At 41.2% G+C, this 24,263-nt stretch overlaps 1 protein-coding gene across 1 annotated transcript; it reads right to left on the bottom strand.

Moving 5' to 3' along the window:
* Window positions 1-13,909: 13,909 nt before the first annotated feature.
* Window positions 13,910-16,160, bottom strand: LOC147441105 (acetyl transferase 1-like). The gene is made up of 4 exons (XM_086482834.1): window positions 16,009-16,160; window positions 15,878-15,899; window positions 15,227-15,649; window positions 13,910-14,974 (listed from the first exon to the last, which is right to left on the bottom strand). Exons 1-4 carry the CDS (start codon window positions 16,143-16,145, stop codon window positions 14,039-14,041), a joined length of 1,518 nt encoding a protein of 505 aa, XP_086338960.1. The 5' UTR covers window positions 16,146-16,160; the 3' UTR covers window positions 13,910-14,038.
* Window positions 16,161-24,263: the final 8,103 nt, after the last annotated feature.

The following is a 24,263-nucleotide window of genomic DNA, read 5'->3' on the forward strand; positions in this document are numbered from 1 at the left end:
ACTTTTCTAGTGCGTTCTCATGACCCTACTAGCAAAGTAGAGAGGTCGCATCCGAGTGCTATGTGGATCTTGTTGCAACAACACTGCACTACCGCACCCAATGTCTCCTTACCTACACTTGAGCTAACAAAAAAGGCCCCTCTTGTTGAGGGTCCCTAGGGCCTTAAAATGGCAAACACAGGCTTTTTTTAATGCATGGCGATGACATAGAGGTGTAATCTTTGATGTACTCAAAGCAAGACTCCCCCCCACCCTTCCTTGCTCTATGTTCAAAGGCAGGTCAAAGGCCTCACAAATTTTGTGCACTTACATTAATCACTAGAAATCAACCAAACAAGGAGCCAGTTTTTACTTCCTTGTGTCCACCCCCTGTTCTTGGGAATATCTTGGTAAAGACATGGCCAAACAACTAAAATATGCTTGTATTTTTCATTTTAAAGCCCTAGGGACCCTCAACAAGAGGGGCCACAAGGACGTGCAAAATGGCCAAACAGGGTCCCTGTTTGGCCATTTTGCGTAGAGGGGCCACAAGGATGCGCAAAATGGCCAAACAAGGACCCTGTTTGGCCATTTTGTGCGTTCTTGTGGCCCCTCTTGTTGAGGGTCCCTAGGGATTTAAAATGACAAATAGGGTCTTTTTTTAATGCATGGCCATGAGTTAGAGGTGTAGTGTTTGATGTACTCAAAGAAACCCCCCCCTTTTGCTCTGTGTTCAAAGGCCCCGAGCATTCACTATGTAAAATTTTTCTATATCACGTGCGTTCACCAAAATGGATTAAAAGTACCCCTTATAGGCCTTATCTACACATGTTTCTGTAACTTTACAAGAATATAAAATCCCTTTGGCTGACACATGTGCTATGTTACATATACTTTAGTGAACTCCCCGGGTCAAAGGCGTCACAAATCCTGTGCACTAAACATTCAGCACTGGAAATCGACCAAACAAGAAGCCAATTTTTACTTCCTTGTGTTCACCTTGTGTTCTTGGGAATGTTTTGGTAAAGCCATTTCTTTGGTATTTGAAACCACATGTGACCCCTATTGTTATAGTATCCAACCAAAGGTTTCTTGATTAGCAGTTTACATAGGCTTGAGTGGTACATATCTTCTATGTTAACAATGCATGTATCTATAATTTATGTTTACAATTTCTCTATCCAAATGAGCTACATAGTAAAAATCAAATCTGCAATTTAACAGTTATGTTCACAAGGTGATAGCTATTGGTATCATCTTTAGCAATACCAAAGAAATAGCTACCAATAGCTAATGAATAGGGATATTTAAGAAGATTTGATACCAAAAACTTGTCAACACTACTAAAAAAGGTGGAAACTCAAAGACTTTACAATATATGTATGTTGAAACACGAATCGATAATAAGTCACCGCTATACATCGACACCTCCATCTCAAGTTGTCATTTCTCTAAGTCAAGCTTGACATAGGCATAGTATGAAAACAATTACATGTTGGAAAGCAAGAATTTATATTTCTCAACTTGTGAAACGTTGCTAATGATATATATTCAAGATCCCCAAATGAGCACATCTTGACAAAGGTTATGATCCACTTTAATAAGAATAACCATTAGTGATTAAATTGAAATCAAGTATTGCTTGAATTTCTTCATGGTGGAGTGATTAAGACTAGAGACTTGAAACATCTTACACGCAAATCAAAATATCAATAAATATCAACAATATTTCTCAAATCTGTATGAAACTCTAGTAATGTAAATTAAATATTCTCACTCAATGCGACCCCATTAGAAAAAAAAATATATATATATTGCATTTATAGACGAATCTAACCTCATGAAAATATTTACAAATGGAGAAAATGTTGTTGCCGTTATGCTTCTCTTACAAGTAATCGATTAGAATAGATTCCTAATGAGAATTACAAGAGTGCTTGGGTGGAGAGAGCAACAAAAATCATAACACCTAGTTAGATAGCATGAACAATACTTTCAAAAGAGAGAGAAATTAAGCTATTGACATCAATTGAGGGCCGGATTTGCATGGATCTAGTCCCCCCTCCAAAAGGCTTTGTATTATGGTTTCTCCCATCAAGCGAGACATTGTACAATACAATTCTTTGTCTTCCTTTAAGACTAGCTAGTGCAATGAAGATGAAAGCTTCATGCACTAAGCAAAACACTTAGCAAACACAACATCAATTATCCCTGGTCTCAAACCCAAGACCTCACACACCTTCGAAGATGGTGAGAGCTAGCAGGGTATGAGAGTAGATTGAGAGGAAGGAGTATCTTACGAGAAAGATGTACATCTCCTCACATAATCACTCATATTAGCATAGCTTACCTTAGTAATTAGCATGGTAGAGGAGATGAGCATGCATTGAAGCTTGGCTCTTGGTTGGATTTGCATCCACATGCCAAGAGTGTGTCGATGTAGGCTTCTATCTCACAAGCTTGGAGTAGGTGATGAGCTCTCCATTAAAGCTTGGGAAGATATAGTCTTTTTCTTGCTTCTCACATAGACTGTGTGTGAGAGTGTGTGTGTGTGTGTGTGATAATGCCTTGCAAAAATCAGCCCCCTCTCTCTCTTGGGCGAGCCCTCTTGCTAATTGCTCTTGCTATCCTCCCATTGGACCTCCCCAGGGCTAGCCAATGACTATTAAGCAGCATAAGTGATAGCCTTCTGACATGTGTCCCCCTTTCCCCTTTTGTGAGAGCTTTAGGTAATTTAATAATGCAACTAAACTCTCATTGGACCCCTTTGCCTCCTAGCCAATAGGAATCAGGCAAGCCATTGGGCTGCTGAATGCTCATTGGACCCCTTGGGAGACTGTCCAATAGTCTTCTAGAGGACTTAATTCTCATTGGTTCTTTTATTAAGTGTTTTTAAATTAATTAAACTAGATTTACTCTAGCCTAATTCTCATTGGTCCACCTCCAAGGCCATCCAATAGGAATTGGGTACACCTTGTGGGCATCTGGCCTAGGGAGCTGAAATGTGTCCCTCATTCCCTTTGTGTAAAGGGAGCTTGTGTGTGTGTGTGTGGCTTTCTCTCTCATCCCATACATGCTAGGCTCGCCCCCTCCTATGTAGGGATGTGCAAAGACTTTTTTGGACACACACAAAACATCCAATTGCCCTATGGTTGACCTTTGGACACAACCTTTGAATTTTGGAACCTTAGCATTTTGGAAGTCTTAATGGGCTGAACCTTAGGGTCTTTTTAGCCCATTGTTGCACATGGCTCTTTTGCAGATGGCCCCCCCTTTGGATCCCTATTTTCCCTCCTTTGGATCCCTACTGTGGCCGGTTTGCTAGCTTAACCAATATTCTAGCTTTTTCTCCCCTGGCACTTCCCCATATTAAATGATCAGTTTAACATGAGAAAATCATTTAGGAGAATTAGACATTGATTATTATGACAGATTGTTTGCTCAAGTTTCTTAGCAATGTAATTGTTTTAGTAATTGACTTTGCAGAGAATTATTCTTTTAAAATTCAGAATGACATTCAACAATGCGTTGTTAGTCTACTCAAGTCACAATACTTGTGTACATCACTTATGTAAGAAATTCAACTGGTGATGTACAAAAGACACGAGCCTTTTACATATCAGATGATAGATACATTGTTTGTATAGCATTGTTTCATGCTTCATGACAAGCGGTCAAAACAACATGGACATTGTTTGTAGCACCATTGGGTGTGGTTAGATGGTGCTGCTTCACAATTCAAAGCCCGTAGATCGTACTATTTTGTGGCCAGGTACTATCAATTGACAAGCTTGCACATGATGCATAACTTCTCAGCATCCGGCCATGGAAAAGGAGAGCATGATGGGGTAGGGATAGTCATCAAAAGAACATCTCACAAAGCACCCCAATTCTCTATACGCGAGGAGAGATTTAGGTGCAGTCATCACCTTGTGAGCTTCACACTTGGTGTAAGTGAAGCTTTGATGCTACACATTGCAAAGTAAGCGAGTGTGAGTGCCATATCTCAAACCACTATTGTACACGCTCTTCTTTATCAACAATTGAGGTTTGGTGCTTCAAAGGCGTGCTTGGCTTCAAAATCTTCATCCTTCCACTTGTGTAAAGTTCTTTGGCAAATGCAAAGTGACTTTTTATATTTTAAGGTTTGTAATTTGAGCTTGTTTGAGAAAGTGATTAGTGTGTTTTTATTGCCAAGTTCTTGCTCATTATAAGAAGGTATGGTGGTGAGAGGTGTCCCACAACCCTAAGACAATGTGTGTGTGATGGTGGTGTTCAACATTAACTAAGCATTTGGGTTAGTTTTTTGCAAGCTATATGATAACATCATAACAAAACATCTCTATTTTCAAAAAGAGGTATTACGCAAGTTCCATTCCTTCTTCCTCTTCCCTTTGCTCTAGCTCTCTCTTGCTCCATTTGGTGTGTGTCTTGGTGTGAGATTGTTTGTGTGTGTTTTGTTGCACCTCCACTTGGTCGTCGTGACAAAATCTCTCTTGCATCCTAGTTCGTATCCCATACTAGGTGGTGCCCCTTCACTTATTTGGTTGTGAATTGGTTGTTGTTTTTCCTTGCTTCTGGTTTCCCGAGCCCCAATTGAGCATCACAGGAGCCTTGAGGGGTGTTTAGAGGTCGCCTCTCTTGTTGATCGCCCCAGACCACCTCAATTTTGGTGTCCCCCACAGAGGAAGGTATGTGTATGAATACTCAATCTTTAGAGTAATCAAGTAGCTTGCATGAATCACAAAAACTTATATGAACTATTTGTTCTCATTGCAAGGCAAAAGGTGCATATCATTGTAAGCACTAAATTAATATTTCAATGAGTAATTTGTAGAATTTTGGGCCCTCTTTGATTGGCCGAGATAAAAACTTCAGTAAATCCTTTTATTTGCCTCTCATTAGGTACGACATTAGTTTGGACGTCTATATTTTTGTTTTCTTTTTAAGCATTAGATCATGCATAGACCATGGATAATGACCCAAAAATAGAGGTTTTTCCCTTTCATTTCACTCTACACGTTAGAATAAATGTTGCAATTACTAAAAAGATCCATTTTCAACAATATATGGTGTTCATATTTGGTGCCCAAAGAGTAGGTGAAATTCTCGCATCATTAAACCGTGTCATCCTGCCTCTTGTTGACTATCATAGATTATTTGATGTGCATATTTTATTTTGTTATAGAGTAGATTGCCATTTAGAAAACATTTTTGTGTAAATCTTTTTAAGAAAGAAAAAAGAAACGATTTGTCACTTTGAAACTGTTTCAATGGAGGCCCAACGCCAAATGTCAGGATATCCTCTTTTTTTTGGAGAGCATGGCGAGGATGTTGAGTTATTTTTAGTAAATTTAAAAATGGTTTGCCGCATAAAAAGGGTAATAGAATATGAGGAATGCTTAGAAATTTTTGAAGTGGTCCTTAGAAAAGATGCTAGCACTTGGTTTGACTCTCTCTCTCAAGAAGTTAAGGAAAATTATACGAAAGTTGTTGATAATTTCCATCGATACTTCTTTGACCCCCAAAACACTTAAAATCTATGGCAAGACATTGTTTCTCACAAGCAAAAAGACTTAGATGACTACTACATGTACAAACAAGAGTTTCTACGTCTTTGGGCTGTATGGATGAGAAATATTGCTAACCTTGGTGATAGTGCAAAGTTCCTAAAGAAAGACAGGTTCATAGCCGATCTCTTTTCCACACTCAAGATAAAAGTTGAGGCGGGTGCACCTACTACCTTTGATGCAAATGAAACTAGGGCGGCTGAGAAGTATTAAAAACACAAGTGTCTAAGGGGAGAGGTTCAAATAGAGGGTCCTAGACCCGAGAACAAATTGCAAGCATTAACATCTAGAGAGATTCCTGAGGTAGAAGCTGAGGTGATTGAGAAGCTAAATGAGTCCTTGAGTAACTTATCAATTCACCTTGCACAAGATGTAGGCCCCAAGGGACAAACAAAGAAAGCTGAGGAGCGAGAGCCACGACCTAGGAGGATATTAGAGTGTTGGAATTGCAGGGAATCTGATAATGGGATGTATAATTGTCCTTGGCCCCGTGGGGAGCCAGGGAGACCTAACTTGAATTACCCAGTGATAAATGTAGGTGAAGGAACTAGTCAACAGCCAATGCTGCTACAAAGACCAAATGGGGAAAGACCACCTCCACGAGGAGTGGAAGGAGTTCCACCTTTGCCAAATCCAAATGTGCATGTGGTAGAGGTGACAAATTCAAATGAGATTGACATGGAAGCAAATGGCATTAAGTGCAGCCATGAAAAAGATAAGGAGAAAGAAGGAGTAACATCAGAGAGTGACCATGGACAAGGCAAGAAGGCAAAGGAGACCAAGAAATCCAAGAGAACTCGGTGTTGTATCTACCTCCAAGACTTCCCTCTTGGACATGGTATGGCTTCATACAACCTGTTGGAAGACATGAGAGATAAGGGTTGTGATATCTCATGTCCTTAATTTCTTGCATTATGTCCATAATTTAGAAGGGACTTAACAAAGGCAGTTAGCACTAGGAGAAAGGTAAAAGAGAGTGTTCCTATTGTAAAAAATACACAAGCTGAAATGAATGAGGACATTTCATTGGTGCTAGACTGTTACATCAAAGGAAGATTGGTTAGGAAAGGTCTAGTGGATGGGGGTGCACAAATTTGCATCATGATAGAGGAACTCATGCAAAGACTAGGCAAGCATATCCATGAACACCTGAAATCAAGTAAAAATGACAAACAATAGCAAGGCTAGGTGCGTAGGCATTTGTAAAAATGTTTTTGTGGAGGCCTTTAGCATTAAGAAGGTAGTGTATTTTTATGTTATGTTGACCAAGGGAAGTGGCTACCCATTTATCCTAGGAAGACCATGGCTAATGAAAATGAGAGCTTGGAAGGATTGGGAAAGTGGAAAGTTGATTTGTAGGAACAACAATCATAAGAAGGTTGTCTTTGACATGAAGGAGCAACGTCAAGAGGAGCTCCATGAAGAATCATCTCAGAGTGAGACGGAGGAATACTGGACCAATAGCACTTCAGAAGAAGAAAGAAGCGACAGTATTACTGAAGAGGATTCTTCCATCAAAGTCATGGAGGTAAGGTTTAAGCGGAGCAACCAAGAGACCTCTTGCCCAAGTTTGGAAGAGGTAGGTCATCAAGAGAACCAAGGTTTGCAGGATGAAGGGATGCTAGAAGGTATGTTGTCAAAAACACTTACAAAGGAAGAAAAAGAGGAGTTCAAATGTGTGCTAAGGAAGTTTCCTAGGCTTTTTGCAAAAGACTACATTGACGTATGTGGAGTGGATGCTATTCATCACAACATCGAGTTAAAGCCAGAGGCCAACCTAGGGCATAGAAGCAACGAAGGCTGGAAGTTATGAAGGAGCAAGCACTCCTCAAAAAGGTGAGAAAGCTTTTAGCGAGAGGGTTCATTTATCCTAAAGAAAATTTTGGGTGGGTCTCTCCAGTTGTGGTCACTCCAAAAAAGAATGTCAAGTGGAGGGTATGTGTCGACTATCGGCTACTAAATGAGACATCCAAGTGGGATCACTTCCCTCTTCCATTCCAAGATGAGATCCTAAATGAAGTAGTTGATCATGAAAAGTACACTGCATGTGATGGGTATTTGGGCTATTTTCAAATTAGGACTGTAGAGTTACACCAAAATGTGCTTGGATACTATTCATGCAACCTTTGGTACTATAACGGACTATTTTCATATTTGATATTGTCTTTAGGCTTTTGGTACTATGTACAATCATTGGCATGCAAGAGAGTACCAAATTGGATTGTTTTTTGTACTATCTTTAGGATTTTGGTACTATGTACAACCATAGGCATGCATGAGAGTACCAAATTAGGTAGTTCAAAGATGCTTGCGTACTATTCATGCAACTTATGGTACTATAACAAACTATTTTCATATTTGGTACTGTCTTTAGGCTTTTGGTACTCTATACAACGATTGGCATGCAAGAGAGTACCAAATTGGATAGTTTTTGGTACTGTCGTTAGGCTTTTGGTACTATGTACAACCATTGGCATGCAAGAGAGTACCAAATTTGGTGGTTTACAGTGGCTTGGGTACTATACAAAGACCTTTGGAACCGTGGAGGACAAGTGCCATATAATGGAAATTCAAATTTGGCACTGTTTGACCGCTTTTGACCCATAGTAGAACTCCATGCAAAAGAGTACCCATATGGGTACTTTGCAAATGCTTTGGTGATAAACAAGAATGATTTGGTACTATAAAAGGAGTAGGTTTGGTAATGCACAAAGACTTTGGTACTACAAAATTAAGCTTTGGTAAAATAGAGTGAGGCTTTGGTACTCTATAGATTGGCTTTGGTGCCTCTAGGAAAGAAAAAGGTACTATGCAAAGGCTTTGGTACTCTGTAGATAGACTTTGGAATTACTAGTATACAATTGAACACCAAATTTGTTTCTGCACAGGGGGTTTGCTTCTTTACACGATAGCTTTGGAACTACATAGGAATACATTGGTGCTTATAACCTTTGTAAGATATTGTACACACCCAATGCCGTATAGCAGACTACTAAATTTGGTATTGTCTTAACCAAATCGGCCTTAAGGATTACCAAACAAATTACAATTGCTAAGAGTTCTTGGTACCTGAGAGTCACGACGAGTAGATGCACAGGATGTTTGATGACACTTTTCCTTCCAATTCTCTTTTGCATATGTCCTTCTTGTTAGGTGAAACTCTGTTCTCTGATGTCCAAAAGGCATACATTAAATCTCTTGTTTCATTGGTAATAACGGTTCCTCAAGACAATTGTCTCTCACATGCACTCAATGGCAACACTTCATCCTCATCTTTATTCTCCAGCCTTGAACTTGTAGCAACTATATTTATTCCATGGATACTCAGGACACTAGCAATTTTAGATTGGTTTACCGAGGTCACGCCTGTACTATTGTTCAAGATCATTGTCAAAGAGGTTCTCTTCACAAAAAGCTCACTTGCTAAGTGCGGGACCTTGATTTGAGTCAAAGTGTTGCGCACACCCAATAGAATGGTCTCATCAACATTGTAAAATTTGATTTTTGCAACTCAGGAAATGTTTGATGGTCCAAGAGTTGCTGGAATATTTCCTTCTGTTCATTCCTTGACAGTCCTAGTGTTTTCTTGCATCAACATCGTGCCACCGCTGCGTAAATATTATTCCTTGTCTTGGCTTTTGGTAATCCAAGAGCAGAAGAAGGATGTCTTTCTTTGCTTCTCTGTTCACGTTTCTTTGTAGCCCAATAGTTACCAAGAAAAGCCTGATTAGTGAGACCTATCTGAATGGAAGTGCTAATGGGATGGCTTTTCATCTGTTCATCCGTGCTCCAGCTCGTCGAAAGAGAGCACCTGTGGATCACCTGGGTAGTAATCTCCTGCAGTAATGTCCATTGGCAAGGAGCAAGTGCAAGAGTGTGTGTGTGTGTGTGTGTGTGTGTGTGTGTGTGTGTGTGTGTGTGAGAGAGAGAGAGAGAGAGAGAGAGAGAGAGAGAGACAAAGAGATGACAATGGTGCAAGAGTGTGTGTGTGTGTGTGTTAGAGAGAGAGAGAGAGAGAGAGAGAGAGATGACAATGGCTATGGAGCTTGCTTTCCATTGTTATGGAGCTTCCTGGACTTGTTGCTTGCTCCTTGTGGCTATCTTCGGCCATGAGAAGAGAGGAAGAGAGAGAGAGAGAGAGAGAGAGAGAGAGAGAGAGAGAGAGAGACGACAATGGCTATGGAGCTCGCTTTCCATTGCTATGGAGCTTCCTGGACTTGTTGCTTGCTCCTTGTGGCTATCTTCGGCCATGAAGAGAGAGAGAGAGAGAGAGAGAGAGAGAGAGAGAGAGAGAGAGAGAGACCATAGCAACTTCGATGGCTATGGAGCAGGCAGGGTGCAAGATGTGAAACTTTGTGCGTGTGTGCATGGAACATAGTCCCCCTTTGGTCCCGCCATCACCCCCCACCTCCTATTGGGAGTGACATGTTTCAAAAGTTAGAAGCGTCCTTAAAAACAAAGAAATACATGACCTCTCCCCAATTCCAATTAAAGGGTCCTCTATTTTACACACATGTACGACCAAGCCTATGTTGTGTCAAGGACAATCCTTTTTGTATCACCAAACCATGCTTTCAAACGCTACGTTAGCGCCAAGTAATCCAATTGGGATGGTTATCTCTCTAGTTGGAGTTTGTTTACCATGAGGCAAAGCATGTTGCGAGACTATGTTTAGTCCCTTTATGTTTAAATCGGGCTCTGAACCTCGATCAGCAGTTACAATGGGGTTGTCTACTGATTAGAAATAATATTAAGTCAAGGACTTATACTTTACTGATGGGTCACGTCAGCCAGTTATAAAGGTACTTTTTTAGATACATTTTAGTTGTGATAACTTGTTCAACATACTCAAATGATTTCTAAATGGGGTTTATACACTATGATTGGATATGGGCCGGTTATACAAGACAGTGGCAAAGGGACAACATTGTGAAAAATCAAGATGCTCATCTTGATTTTGTTGAACCTCCTACTAAACCATGTTCCGGTCAAATGGACAGTTGGATCCATGAAGGATACCACTGCAGAAGACATTAGTGTTCTTTATGAAGATTACACCACTTTTTTTGTAGGATGAAAACGCTTCTCCAAAAGGGGGAGTAATGTCATGCTTAGTGTAAGACTATGCAGGCCAAGGGCCAAGATGGACATACGATTAAGGGGTGCTATATTCGACCGGCTACGAGCCTATATATAGCGAGGTTGGGTGGAGAGTTGCATGGTCCAGTCCCTCGCGGTCTTAAAGAGCACATCAAAATGTTAATAGCAAAGTGGAGCTATTTGTTTCCATAGAATGCGAACACAATTAATATGTATAGTGAAGAGGTGTACAATAGAAGAAGAAATGCAATGAAATTTATGATAAGTTGTCCCACATAGTGTCTTGGTTTTAAGGAATTTATTCCTCTTTGCAATCGAAGATCGCACCACTATGATAGGAGTATCCACTCATTTTATTAAATGGTGTTCATATTGGGGTAACAATGTGATGTAGTTTGTGTATGGTATAGTTTGTGGATCTTGGGTTGAGTTATGGGAACTTCAATGTGCACCCTCTGTAGATATTATCACAGTTTTTGGATAGGGGGCTTTTTCCACCAAGTTCAACAACATACTTAGATGTTATTGGTTTTTGGATTAAAGGACTTTGATCACCAAGTTTAATGGACAGGGGGCTTTTGCCACCAAGTTCAACAGCATACTTAGATGTTATTAGTTTCTGGATTAAAAGAATTTGGTCACCAAGTTTAATATTCGAAGAAAATCAACAACGGAGAGTCCAAATTGTTAAGGATGGGAGAGGTTATGACATGGGGTGTTCACTATTTGTAATTACAAATTGTTCAAGATTACAGCACACCCTTTTCCTTTTCAATATGTACATTTTTTTAAAGTTCCTTGAATGAGCCCTCTAGAAATAAAGATGTGATTTTTTTGGGAATTAATGATATTTCTTTTTTTAACCCACTTGATATCTACATATATATTAGGTGATCTCCCCAGTAATTATTGAGTAATGGAGATAAGAGAGGGTCTAACAATCCGAAAAGTCTAAAAAAAACAATGTATCTTTTACGACATGGAGAAATATGGTAGTATATGTATAAATTTGAGTACTTCTCTTCTTTCTCTCCCTCTTGTTGTCATGTTTGTGTATACAAGAATAGAGACGATACTGTTATAGCACTACCATAGTGGGTAGCTGAATGTGGGACAATAGTAGATGAACCATCAACTAATGCCAAGCCTTCAATCATAAGAAATTGAGATCATGCAATTTCTGGTTTGTACTTTTGCATACCTTACCATTTGCTAATCAACCTTTTCTATTACATTGGCCTGGCATCCTTTCACAAATATTTGCAAAAAAAAAAAAGGGAGTGCACATGTAAGCTAGTTGCAATGTAGGAGATGGCTACGTCCAATAGAAGAAAGTGTTTGCAGTTGGGAAGGGACACGTTTAAACATTGTTAAAGTGGCAAGTAGCACAAAGAATGACCAAGTTAGATGTGGTGAGGCGGAGATTTGGTAAATGGTTTGCACAAAGTGAAGGGGGGAAGGATACTTTACATGGGCATCCATTCAAAAGTATGGCCTTTCCTTCACTTCGCTTAAATTAAAGGACAACGGCCATGATATAAAGATTAAAATAGATTGAATTCTTATGACTTGTTACACCAACCTTTCACTTGCAAAATACAAATCTATATGCTATTGCGATTCTTTGATGTGAAGGAGAGCATGCGTACCCCATTGGCATCCCCTTCTTTTGAGAATAAATAGAAGTGCCAAATCTAGATACACAGCTAATTGAAGAATTTGTAAGTGCTATTGACAAGGAGAGCATGCATACCCCGGTACCCCATTGGCATCCCCTTCTTTTGAGAATAAATAGAAGTGCCAAATCTAGATACACAGCTAATTGAAGAATTAGTAAGTGCTATTGACAAGGAGCATGCGTACCCCATTAGTATCCCCTTCTTTTGAGAATAAATATAAGTGCCAAATCTAGATACACAACTAATTGAAGAATTAGTAAGTGGCTACCTTGATAGCCGACGTAATTTTGGTCCCTGGATGGTGTCATGGCTCAACACGAGCATGACAAAACCTCATAATTTTTTGGATTGATCAATATAATTCACTCACACAATTGTGAGTTTTGCAGGAATAAAAAAAGAGCAAGTGCTATTGACAAGGCTCTCTAAACAATAAACAATACTCCAATCCTCCCGTTTACATAGGTTGATTGAAAACATTGCCACATTTATTAGCTCAACCAAACTTAGCAAACCTTTTGTAGGTATTGAGGACAATGTGAAAGTATTCTTTGTTAGTTAGTTCTGAACAAGGTGATCTCTTTTTTTAAGGCAGATCCCATTTAATCGTTTTTTTCCTTACTTTTTCCCCTTTTGAAGAGATTATGAAGCTAATTTAACGTGAAAAGAAAACATGCCAAATTTTACAAGGGTAGGGGGCATTATTGTTGATTAGAAGAAAAGAAAACCCCACAAAGCAATCCACAAGAAGTTTTGGACAAATTCTCACAATAATTCCTACATTGCGACTTACCTCAACATCATGAGCTTCTGTGAGGAAGGCACCGCATACCTAACTAGGTACAATTGGGAACAAGGGGGCAAAGGACCGCCGGCCCGGTGGGGGGGCCGGCAGTCCCGTGCCCCCAGTTGTACCTAGCTAGGTATGCGATGCATCTCGAACAGAAGCTCATGATGTTATTCATTGTATGAAAAGCACCGGAAAAGACTTCATTTTCCTACATGAGAAAATCTCTAAATCTTCTTGTGAACAAGGCAAGCTTAATTTCATGGCATTTGAGCAAAAAAAGCATTGCAGAAGAAAAAAAGATGAATTGCAGAGCACCGACAATGGGGAATAGGACCCAAGCTACAAAAAATGAGAGGAAGGGAGCAGGGAAAGCGGCACAAGGGGTAGAATAACACTTTAATTTTCTCCCTCTTTACTCCTCTCTCTCTCTCTCTCTCTCTCTCTCTCTAACCAGGTGAAAGGCAGTGCCAGCTACACCTTGTAGATCTTGTCTCCAGTATCTGTAAGAGATGCAACTTCACAACACTTCAAAAAAGGCAATAGTACGCAGTGTTCACGAAAAATCATTTTTGGAAAGGATTTTTCCAAACATACAAAATTACTTGATTTTTTGTCTAGAGGAAATTTTAAAAATTTAGGTTATTTATTCAGGCTTTTACACTATTTTTCTCTATTTTGGGGTGGAATCTCCCTTTCCCCTTGCGCTTAACCGCATTTTTCAAATTGAAAACGGCACGATTGTAAGCTGAGACATAGTTTTCCTGAACACCAAGGCAGCCCACATTCAGACATAGCCCTTGAAATCAGTAAAACTTGATATGTTGAAAAAGATTAAGATGTTACAATTAGAATCTCTCTCTTTTGGCTCCTACAATTGAACTCCATTCAAATTGGCTCCTCTTCCCTACACGAGCATACACTCATTGATCACCCACCTGCAATTCAGGCAAGAAGCGCAGGAGTTGTGCATCCTTGAGAAGCTTCCCCATCACATGCTTGGGTAAACAGACCGCAACATTCCTGCTCGACTTGCCTTCTGCAGCAGGTAAAATTATTACTTGTCCCTCTCCTTTCAAGGGTTGCACAGAAAATGATACCTTAACTGGCCCTCCGAAGTCAAAGACGACGTCATTGCAGAATAAGTGATCGAAAACTGCAATTGTCAGACCATCTGAATAGAAAAAAGGGGGGTTCCTCAAGATATCTTTACCTTGATCCTCCATCTCTTGCACTAGATCTACCACAGATCTTACCTCCTCTGTGTCCACCATGCCCCCACTCTCGTTGATGATGCTCGCAACATACGACAGGTCGTTGCCTTCCTGCAATTTCATTGGACAGGACAGCTCCGCAAAATGTATAGCATTACCCACATACCCAAATGGCAGTGGAGGCAGGCAGATTTTCCGAGACTCCAAGCACAATGAAGCCTTTGCCATGTCAATCTTTGCTTTCCCCTGAGCTTTGCGTACCACAACCCATAGCAGTGCCGACAAAACATCAGAAGGACTTGGAGGTCCATATTTGCAGCTCCCATTCTGCACTTCACTGATGAGCTGCTCGACCACCTCGTGGCTAAAGGTCAGAGTCACATTTTGGTAGTCCTGGGTGGCATCGCCCACCTCTTTCTCCTTCTCGAAGAAAGCTGAAGTGTAGTACTCTCTGGCGCGAACCTCCGGGTTTGATTTTGCGCGAGGCCTCAAGCTGGGAGGGTGGAAGAATGGCGGGTGTAAAATCTGGGCAGCTTGATGTGTTTCTGCCCATGCCTTCATAAAGAGTGTTCCACACATGGCATCGCCAATGGCGTGAAGCCAGCTGAGCCCTATGGCAAGATTGCCACAGCTGAATTCAGTGAGCTGCAGCACCAAAAATATGTCTCCTTCAGAGATCCGTAAGCAATTGTCAAACACTCCAAACATCTATCCTTGTCTAAGATGTGGGATCATGGAGCACGAGTGATCCGACCAATATACAAGTAAAGCTTTCATTTCTCTGCACATGCATGCTTACGCTACGATCAAACACCTTCCGCCTTCATTCACACTCACATCAAGCCAATATTGAATGAATCATAATATTAGAAACTAGACAGCAGACTAAGAACAAACCTGCATTACAGCAACCGGCGTAATTGAGTGATCATAATTAATTTCATGTCGGCAGAGCTCAGACTCAAGCTGGCTATGAAGGCACTTTGTGAAAAATTCCTGCATTGTAAGACCACAAGTAGCCTCATAGATTCGAATGCCCGCATCATTAAACTTCACCTCCCAAAGGCCATCTTCACTCTTCTGGAGGCGGCCAGCAAACAAGGGGTACACTGAGAGCGCCTTGCAGACGGTTTCCTTCAAGAGAGAAAGCAAGATGGGTCTGTCCTTCACGGAGGATGTGTTGTAGTAATAGAGAGCCCTCAGATAATGTTTTTGCATCATATGATCCAGATAGGATAGCTTGTGTACTTTTCCAGCAGGGGAGGGCTTGCCCGGAACCACCGTCAACCTGGCATGTATGGTGATATCCTCTGCACCCATCTGCATGTGGTTCAACATGCTCAGATCGGTCTGTATGCATTCTTTTGTGTGTGTGTGTGTGTGTGTGAGTTGTTTTTTTTTGGGGGGGGGGGTTGTTGCTTATGCAAGGCTTCTTCCATCGCCAGAGAGGCAAGGATGATACCAGACAACGACAACCACTAACAAGGCGACTCAAAGCAGGAATATAAATAAAAGCAGGATGAAAAGCTCGGAGAAGGAAGACGCTACCTTGAAATACGAGGGTGCACGTCTGCCTCGCTATCTCCCTTAGAAGCGCGCTCACATACACCCACGATCAGCTAAGATGCCCTGCTGGCTCTTCTGCCTCTATATCACAGTGGGCAGCAGAACAAAGGTACCGAGCTATGGAGGCAACACGAACGGTGAAGCGGACCGGCAGGGCCAGACGAAAGAGATGGAATTGAATGCAGGAAATAGTGGGGCGGCTGAGGCCGGCGTAAATGAAGGAGTTGGTGGTACCTACTCTAGCTAGCATTGTTACTCACTTCCACGAATCCACGTTTGTCACTTCATGAATTGCCCCATACTATAATTTATTTACCCTTCTTTTGCTTAGAGCACCTTCCCATAAATAGCTAAAACGTGCCGCCTACAAAGAAGTCCTTCTATGTTTGGAGGGTTAAACATCCAAAGGTGAAGATTTTGGGATACCCATCCTCCTCGTTGCCCTATTTTTAAACATTACGCACAATCCTACTTTGCCAGTAGGCCCGCTCAGTTTCCAAAATGAGGCTCATTAGATGGAATCTGGCTTGATGCTTTGTATGGTTTGAGGGGGAAAAGGGCGGGGGACAACAAGTGGAGGAGAGAGAGAAAGCTAGGGAGAGACGGGATGTCATGTGCGAAGCTAGACACATATATTTTTCTTGTGTCGTGTGGGACGGGGGCGCAGGCCTGTGCACAACACTGATGGCGACGCAATGAAGGAGGGTACATACTCATGATGAGAGAGGGAGGGCGATGCTCACAATCCCTCGTCTTTCGATGCTCACAGCCCCTGGTCTTTTTTACGTTTCCAATGCGGGCAGTTTTTGTGTTCAGGGGCTGCGTTATTATATTGTGCAGTAGGTTAGGGACATGAGAGGTAAGAGTACGAGCTAGAGAGATGGAAAGCTTTGGGTGCCTCGATGGGCAGAGAGAGAGAGAGAGAGAGAGAGAGAGAGAGAGAGAGAGAGAGAGAGAGAGAGAGAGAGAGAGAGACGTTGTTATGCATCAAGTCTCCATAGATGCAACGATAATGAAGGTGATGATGTCCTGAGATGGTGTTGTCAGATGCTGATAGGGTGATGGTGGGAACATGCAGATTGCCTTCGAGCGGAGGGGTTTTACTGCAGAGGGAGATGGGGTGCATGGCATGGCAAGCGAAGAGAGAGAGTGAGCGGTGGTGGCGCTCAGCATCCTCGCACATGTATTGTTGGTGCAGGGAGGTCCACAAGAGGACTTCCACAAGGATGGTGATGGGCAGGTGAGGGGGTATTGATGAGGAGCGAGGCGAGGGGGGAATGGGTGGCGAAAGTGCAGGAGCAGGTGGCCAGCAGCTAGTTGACATGTGTGTGTGAGAGAGAGAGAGAGAGAGAGAGAGAGTTAGATCCACAGAGAGAGAGAGAGATCTTTTTCCCGTATGCATTGAGGAGGCGACCTTGCTTGTTTATCTCTTTGTCTTCCACTGGCCTGCAAGGAAGGCTGCGAGTGCAGGAACCATTTTCCTGCGAGCTTTGTCAGTGTAGGTTGATGGGGAGCTGCGGGTTTGTTGCGTGCTGGTGCAACATGGAAGTGAACCGAGGTGGGGGCCTGCAGACGAGGACATTCAAGGCATCTGCTCACTTTCTGTGTTAGTATCCAAATCAGAGAAGCGATGGTGGGGGAGGGAGATTGCATTCACAGCGATGAGAGGAGAGTAGAAGAGGGAAGCAGCTAAGGTGACCAATTCGCAGTGATGATGAGGGGCCGCGCAGAGGCTTTGATGGCGACAGCGAGAGTTTGTTTACTTTTGGAATTGAAATATGGGAGACAAACTAATTCACTTTTATAGATGTGGACCCAGTACGTAGCCAATAGGTCTTGCCAATAGCCTCATCGATTATGTTAGCTATAAAATGGCCAAATTCAATTATCAAATGCTATTATAAAGCATTGTGCACATGCAGAAACCAACACCATTAATTAAGGGACATCTTTGGACATTGGACTAACCATCACTAGCTATAGAATATCACATTGATCCATTGTGCTAGCATAAGTCTTTGTACACTTTCTTGAGTGTTCTCAAAATATTTATCTCAATAATTAATTTCTTATCTAGTGTAATGGAAATGGCGTATGAACCTTGAGAGTAGCGGAATTAAGAAATTAGATGAAGCACTTTTGTGAGCATAGCGGGTGAACTTAATTGATGGTAGCAACATAAACATGGTACTTAGTTAACTTGGCATGATCAATACTTTTGCAAGAGAGAGAGAGTTTAGAGAACATGACAATAGTTGAGGACTAGATTCATACGGAGCCGGTCCCCCCTCCAAAATAGGCATTTGTATTATAGTTTATCCCATCAAGAGAGACTTGGTACAATACAATCTTTGTGTTCCTTATGACCTTGGTGATGCAATGAAGATGGAAAGCTTCATGCATCACAAACATAACATAAACTTGTAGAAAGCATTAACTATCCCAAGGCCTCAAACACCTTCGAAGGTGGAGAGAGCTAACGGGGAATGAGGGTAGGGAAGAGGAAGAAAAAACATTCCATAGGAGAAAGAAATAGTTCCTCACTTATCATCGCTCTTCTTGCTAGCATACATAATAGCATAGTAATGAAGATAGAGAAGATGGCAAGCTTAAGCATTGAAGCATGACTCTTGGTTAGATTTGCATTTCATAGCCAAGAGTGATGGTGTAGGCTCTTACTTCTCACAAGCTTGGAGAAGGAGGTGGAGCTCCTCAACTTTCACCAAGTGAGAATGATCCACAAAATGAGTGTGTGTGTGTGTGTGTGTGGTGTATATCCCCCTAGCACCCCCCTTGCTTGCTTGCGGTGCATTGCAACTTTTCCACATGTTGCAAGCTCATTGGACCCCTCTCTCCCTAGCCAATCACATGCAGCATGTAGTCAAGTACATGGGTAGTATTTTGACAAGTGTCCTCCTTACCCCTTAGAGAGAGAGAGAGAGAGAGAGAGAGAGAGAGAGAGAGAGAGAGCTTGAAATATCTAGATATTTGTTGGATGGAACTAGAAGCTCATTGGACCCCTCTTTAGCCCAACCAATAGCATTCAAGCACACCATGTGGTTAAGCTTACTGAGAGTCTGACATGTGTCCCATGTGCCCTTTTAGAAAAGGGGTGCCCTTTGGGTGAGTGGAAGGTTAGGTCAAAGATTTCCCTAACTTTGGGACTTTCATGCATAGGAAGCTTCTCAAGCAACTTCCTCATTAAGTTTGTAGGGTCTCTTTTTGACTCAAGCACCTTACCCCCCATGCATAGGAAGCTTCTCAAGCAACTTCCTCATTAAGTTTGTAGGGTCTCTTTTTTACTCAAGCACCTTACCCCCCCATGCATAGGAAGCTTCTCAAGCACCTTCCTCATTAAGTATGACAAGTACCTCAAGTACCTTAGTCATCAAGCATGACAAGGACCTTAGGTGGAGTTCCCACCTCAAGCTCAGCCCTAGCTTGCCTAAGGTCAAAGGCAAATTTAGGTCGGGTTCCCACCTCAAGCTCAGCCCTAGCTTGCCTAAGGTCAAAGGTAAGTTTAGGTCGGGTTCCCACCTCAAGCTCAACCCTAACTTGCCTAAGGTCAAAGATAAGTTTAGGTCGGGTTTCTACCTCAAGCTCAGCCCTAGCTTACCTAAGGTCAAAGGATTTTTAACACTAACCATTGGAGGTCTTTAATGAACCATAAGGTCCTTTAAGCTCCATTAGATGCACGTTGCTCTTTGATAGACTACCTCCTTTTGGACCCCTATTGAGATGTAACATCTCTCCTCTGGGTTCCCTTTTGAGGTAAGTCTAGAAGCACTTATTGCACATTGCTCTTGGATAGACCATCTCCTTTTGGACCCCTATTGAGATGCAATCATCTCTCCTTTTGGTCCCCTGTAGAGATAGTTCTAGAAGCACATGTCTCTATTCTAACTCTTGTTCCCATTTATTCTCCCACATTAAATGATCAGTTTAATATGAGAAAATCATTTGGTAAAGTTAGATATTAGATTTTATGACATTACCTCTCTCTCTTGAAATCATAGTCATCCTCGACTATGAGGTAAAAGAGATAAAGCCATAGTCATTAGTTAATTTGTCTTAGCAGGTAGAGGATCCCTTTTTACCCTACGACATCATTCCAAGATGGATGACTAATCCATTTGGTGCTTGGGAGACATAGTTGCCACAAGCATGTTTGCTCTTTAGTCCATATCATACTTCCAAAGTAGAGTGACAAGTTCTACTTGGTGTTTGGGAGACGTCATCACCACAAACATGATTCTAAGCATGCATACTATTTAAATTTGTGCACAATAAAAAGAGAACTAGTCTTATAAGACAAAAACATTTTTAATTTAAAATGCATTTTCATATGCTTACTCTAGTGCAGCATTGTAAACATTGACAAGATTCATAATATCCTTAAGCAGGTTCCTTGCATCCATTTAGTATCTTTAAAAGGATAATTCTTTAACTTAATAAGATATTGTTAGATAATCTTACCGTTTCTTAATACCTTGTCTTCATGTCATAGGATGGACTTGGGTTAAAGTACTTCTTCTTGATCTTCGATTTTTGGAGGGTCTGCAACAACTATTGCTTCTTTTGATGGCGCTCCTTTGTAAGGCTTACGTAAGCTCTCATGGAAAACATAGTGCATGAGCCAATGGTTGGACAACTTTAATTGATAAGCCATCTCATTGATTATCTTAAGAATTTAAAAGGGGCCATAATATCTTTTTGCTAGTTTAGCATCATATTCTTGGTGGTCCATAGGACTCTTGCCCGTAGTATGCCTCAGATGAGCCTTGAGAAACTTTAGCAAGACCCTATCATTTTCCTTAAAGGCTAAGGCTCTTCTGTGCTTATTAGCAGCAACCCTTTTTGCCTTTCCTATTAGATGGATATAACCCCTTTAATCTTTGGAAAAGATTCTTGTGAGTCTCGGCTATATTCATCGGTAGTAGCAAAGATCTTCCCATGTACTTTAAGTAGTAGGGGACTTTTGGATCTTCTCTCTTTAACTTCGAAAGGTGCTTTCCCCATAGAAGTATGTACAATGTCATTGTACACATACTCTATAAGTGGTAGGTACTTCTCGCATTGAGAACATTGATCTACTTCTATGACATAGGCTTTTAGTAGATCAAGAATCGTTAGATTAGTTATTTCACTTTGGTCATCCGTTTGTGGATGATAGGACGAAAGAGAAATTTAATCTACTTCCTAGATTCTCAAAGAGACCCTTCTAGAAATTACTGGTCATTCTAGGTTTTTTGTTCGACACTATGGATGTTGGAAAGCCATGATGCTTGAAAATTTGAGATATGAAGAGGGTTGCCATCTGATGTGCCTTAATAGTCTTTTTGACAAGCATAGAGTGTGTTTGCTTGTTAAGGCTGTCGACTGAAACAATCAAAGTTGCTTCCCTCGATCAAATTTCAACTTTTGGTATACCACGCATTTTGAAACATACTCTTGTATGTTTACTTTTCATGGTAGACCAACAGAAATACATTTCTACTCCTTGAAGAGTAGATTATGGATTCCCTCTTTGCGTCGCATAAGGAGAAGTATGGGATTCATACATGAATTTCTCATTGTATGGGTGAGTAACACATAGTCTGTTGCCGTTTGGAAGATAACCATCCTTCAAGGTGAATGGTTCTTTTTGTCTTCCCTATTGCAAAGGCTGTAATTACGTACTTAAAGTTTCAGTCAGTAGCATACTCACCTATCATAAAATTTAGATCATTGTGAGTTGCTATATACACCACATTTACCCTTGGTAGTTGTGAAAGTGCATGGACCACTTGATTGTGCTTTTTAGCAATGTGAGCAATATGAAATTTAAATTGAAAAAGAAAATTTGCCCACCTCATTTGTTTGTCAGAGAGCTTGGTTTGCGTCATGAAGTTCTTGAGGCTTTGTGATCCATTTGTAGGATGAATGGAGTCCCCAAGAGATAGTGTTTCCACGTCTTTAGGGCATATAGAATAGCTAGTAGCTCTTTTTCGTATTTGCCCAATACTCACTTATCAAAGTTGAGTCTTTGACTCTCATATGCTATGGCATGCCCTTCTTGAAACAAAATAGCTCCAAGGCAATTACAACAAGCATCACATTGGACCTCAAATGGCTTTCAGAGATCTAGTAGTGTGAGCACACGTTGAGAGATAAGATTCTCCTTAAGCTTCTTCTTGCACTTTTGCAATCCATGAATACTTAATGTTCGTTTTTTGTTAAGTCATGTAATGGGCTTGCTATTAGCGATTTTTTTTTTTTAATGAAGCATCTATAGTATGCACACATACCTATGAAGCTTCGTACCTCCTATAGATTCCTTGGATTAGGCCATCCTTTTATTATCTCTAACTTTGTTGGATCCATACGGGTGCCATCTTTAGAGATAATGTGACCTAAATATTGATTCTCTTGTAGGAAAAAATCACTTTTCTTTTTATTAATGAAAAGCTTATTCTCTCTCACAACTTGAAAGATTACCTGGAGGTGTCCCTTGTACTCCTCAAGAGAATTTGAATGGCCTGAAGATTTTTGTCCATCATGAGTTTGAATGTGTCTGGAGCATTTGTCAAGCCAAAACTTGTAAATTATCAAATAGACCTTCTACTCGCGGCATGGGAAATCTATTTTTGATAGTGATCTTATTTAGTGCTCTATAGTCGACACACATGTGATATGTGTTGTCTTTCTTTTGCACTAAAAGCAAGGGTGAACAAAATGGAGAGGAGCTAGACCTCACCATCCCTTTTTTCACCAATTCATGCACTTGCCTCATGATCTCCTCTTGTTGAGCTTGTGAAACTCGATAGGGAGGCTTGTTAGGCAGTGAGCTTCCTGGTAGGAGCTGAATTGCATGGTCCAGACATTTTAGGATGTCATCAATGAAAACATCTTAGGATCCATTTAGGAAATTAGACAACTCTAATTCCTCTTGATTCACTTTATTGCAAGGATATGGTGTTCCCCGACTCATTAGCATCTATGTACATGCTTTTTTCTTATATTAGGTGAAGTAGATTCTCCTTTCATGGAACTTCATGTTGGAAGCCATGCGGTTAAACCATGGTGCCCCAACGATAACATTCTCATGTTTGAGAGGGGAGATGGAGAAATCCTTTTTGTCCACATAGCTTTGGACATGAAGCCTCAATTTTTCAATTAAGGGAGTAATTGAGACGCCTTGTCCCTTGATAGCTCCATTGGCTTTCAATGCATCCCCCATCTCGTGGGCTTGTATGCCTAGCTTAGTGGTCAACTTCATGGATATGATGTTGTGAGTTGAACCAGGGTCAACCAGGGTCAAGCGAAATAAAGGCACCATGCTCTTCCATCTTTCCCCAAACATAGGAAAAGTGACATCCTTGGCAATGAGTATCCTCTTTTTGGAGCTTCAAACATAGAGGCTCTAGGAGTTTCATTGTGGGCATTTCTCTTGGGGCGAAAACAATAACCATGGCCTTGCCTTCCATACTTAAAACATTTGTGGTCCTTACATAAAGCTTCTAGCTCTTTAGGAGAGAGTTTATATTTACCTTTGTAAACTCCCTTCTCCTTGGACCGATTGTTGTTGTTGTTGTTGTTGGAATAGCCTTGGTAAGAATTTTGGGCATTGGTTTTCTTCTTGGCATCACTTTTGTCTTTGTTTTCCATGGGCTTGACATTCCGTCTAGCTCCTTGTTGGAAATTGATGCGTGAAGCAACCATGGTGTGGTGGATTACTTTGATGATAGAACTAGGTCGTTGAGAGTTGACATACTCGGCCATCTCTTTGGGTAATCCCGCACATAATTGTTGCTTTTTCTTGGCAAAGTCTATCTTTTGAAAGAAAATAGCCTTGAGGTATAAATCCCAAAACTTGTCCACATATTTGTAGATAGACTCATGAGAGAGAAGCTTCTAACATTGCCATTCGGTAAGCACTTTGTCCTTTGCATCACTTGCAAGGAATTGCTTCATGATGGAAACTCGTAGAGTTTTCCATGTCTTTGGGGCTTCGCCATTGCCACGAAGGCTAGCCCACCATTGACGAGCGATTTTTGGAAGTGCATCGCTATATGGTGTAGCTTGGAGAACTCCGTAAAGCCCTTGTTTGCAAAGGCCACTTCAAATTGTTGGATGAAGGCCAATACTTTGTCGGTAGCACCAAAGGTGCCATAATAGGTGAGAAAAGAGATACTCTTTCCTCCCTCTTTGAACTTCTTTAGCTTTTGTGACCTTTGCCATGTAAGGTAAGGTTTGCGATGTCCTCCCCTCTTGTATTCTCTAGGGGAATAGCCATAGCTTATATTGGCAGGGGAGGAAGGTGAAGAATAAGGAGAAGAGGGTGACCTCTTTCTTGCCCTTTTCTTCCTTTGTTTCCTCTCTTCCTTTT

This window comes from Adiantum capillus-veneris, chromosome 15 (genome assembly GCF_014529385.1).
Source record: "Adiantum capillus-veneris isolate H3 chromosome 15, ASM1452938v2, whole genome shotgun sequence".
NCBI classification, from domain to species: Eukaryota; Viridiplantae; Streptophyta; class Polypodiopsida; order Polypodiales; family Pteridaceae; genus Adiantum; species Adiantum capillus-veneris.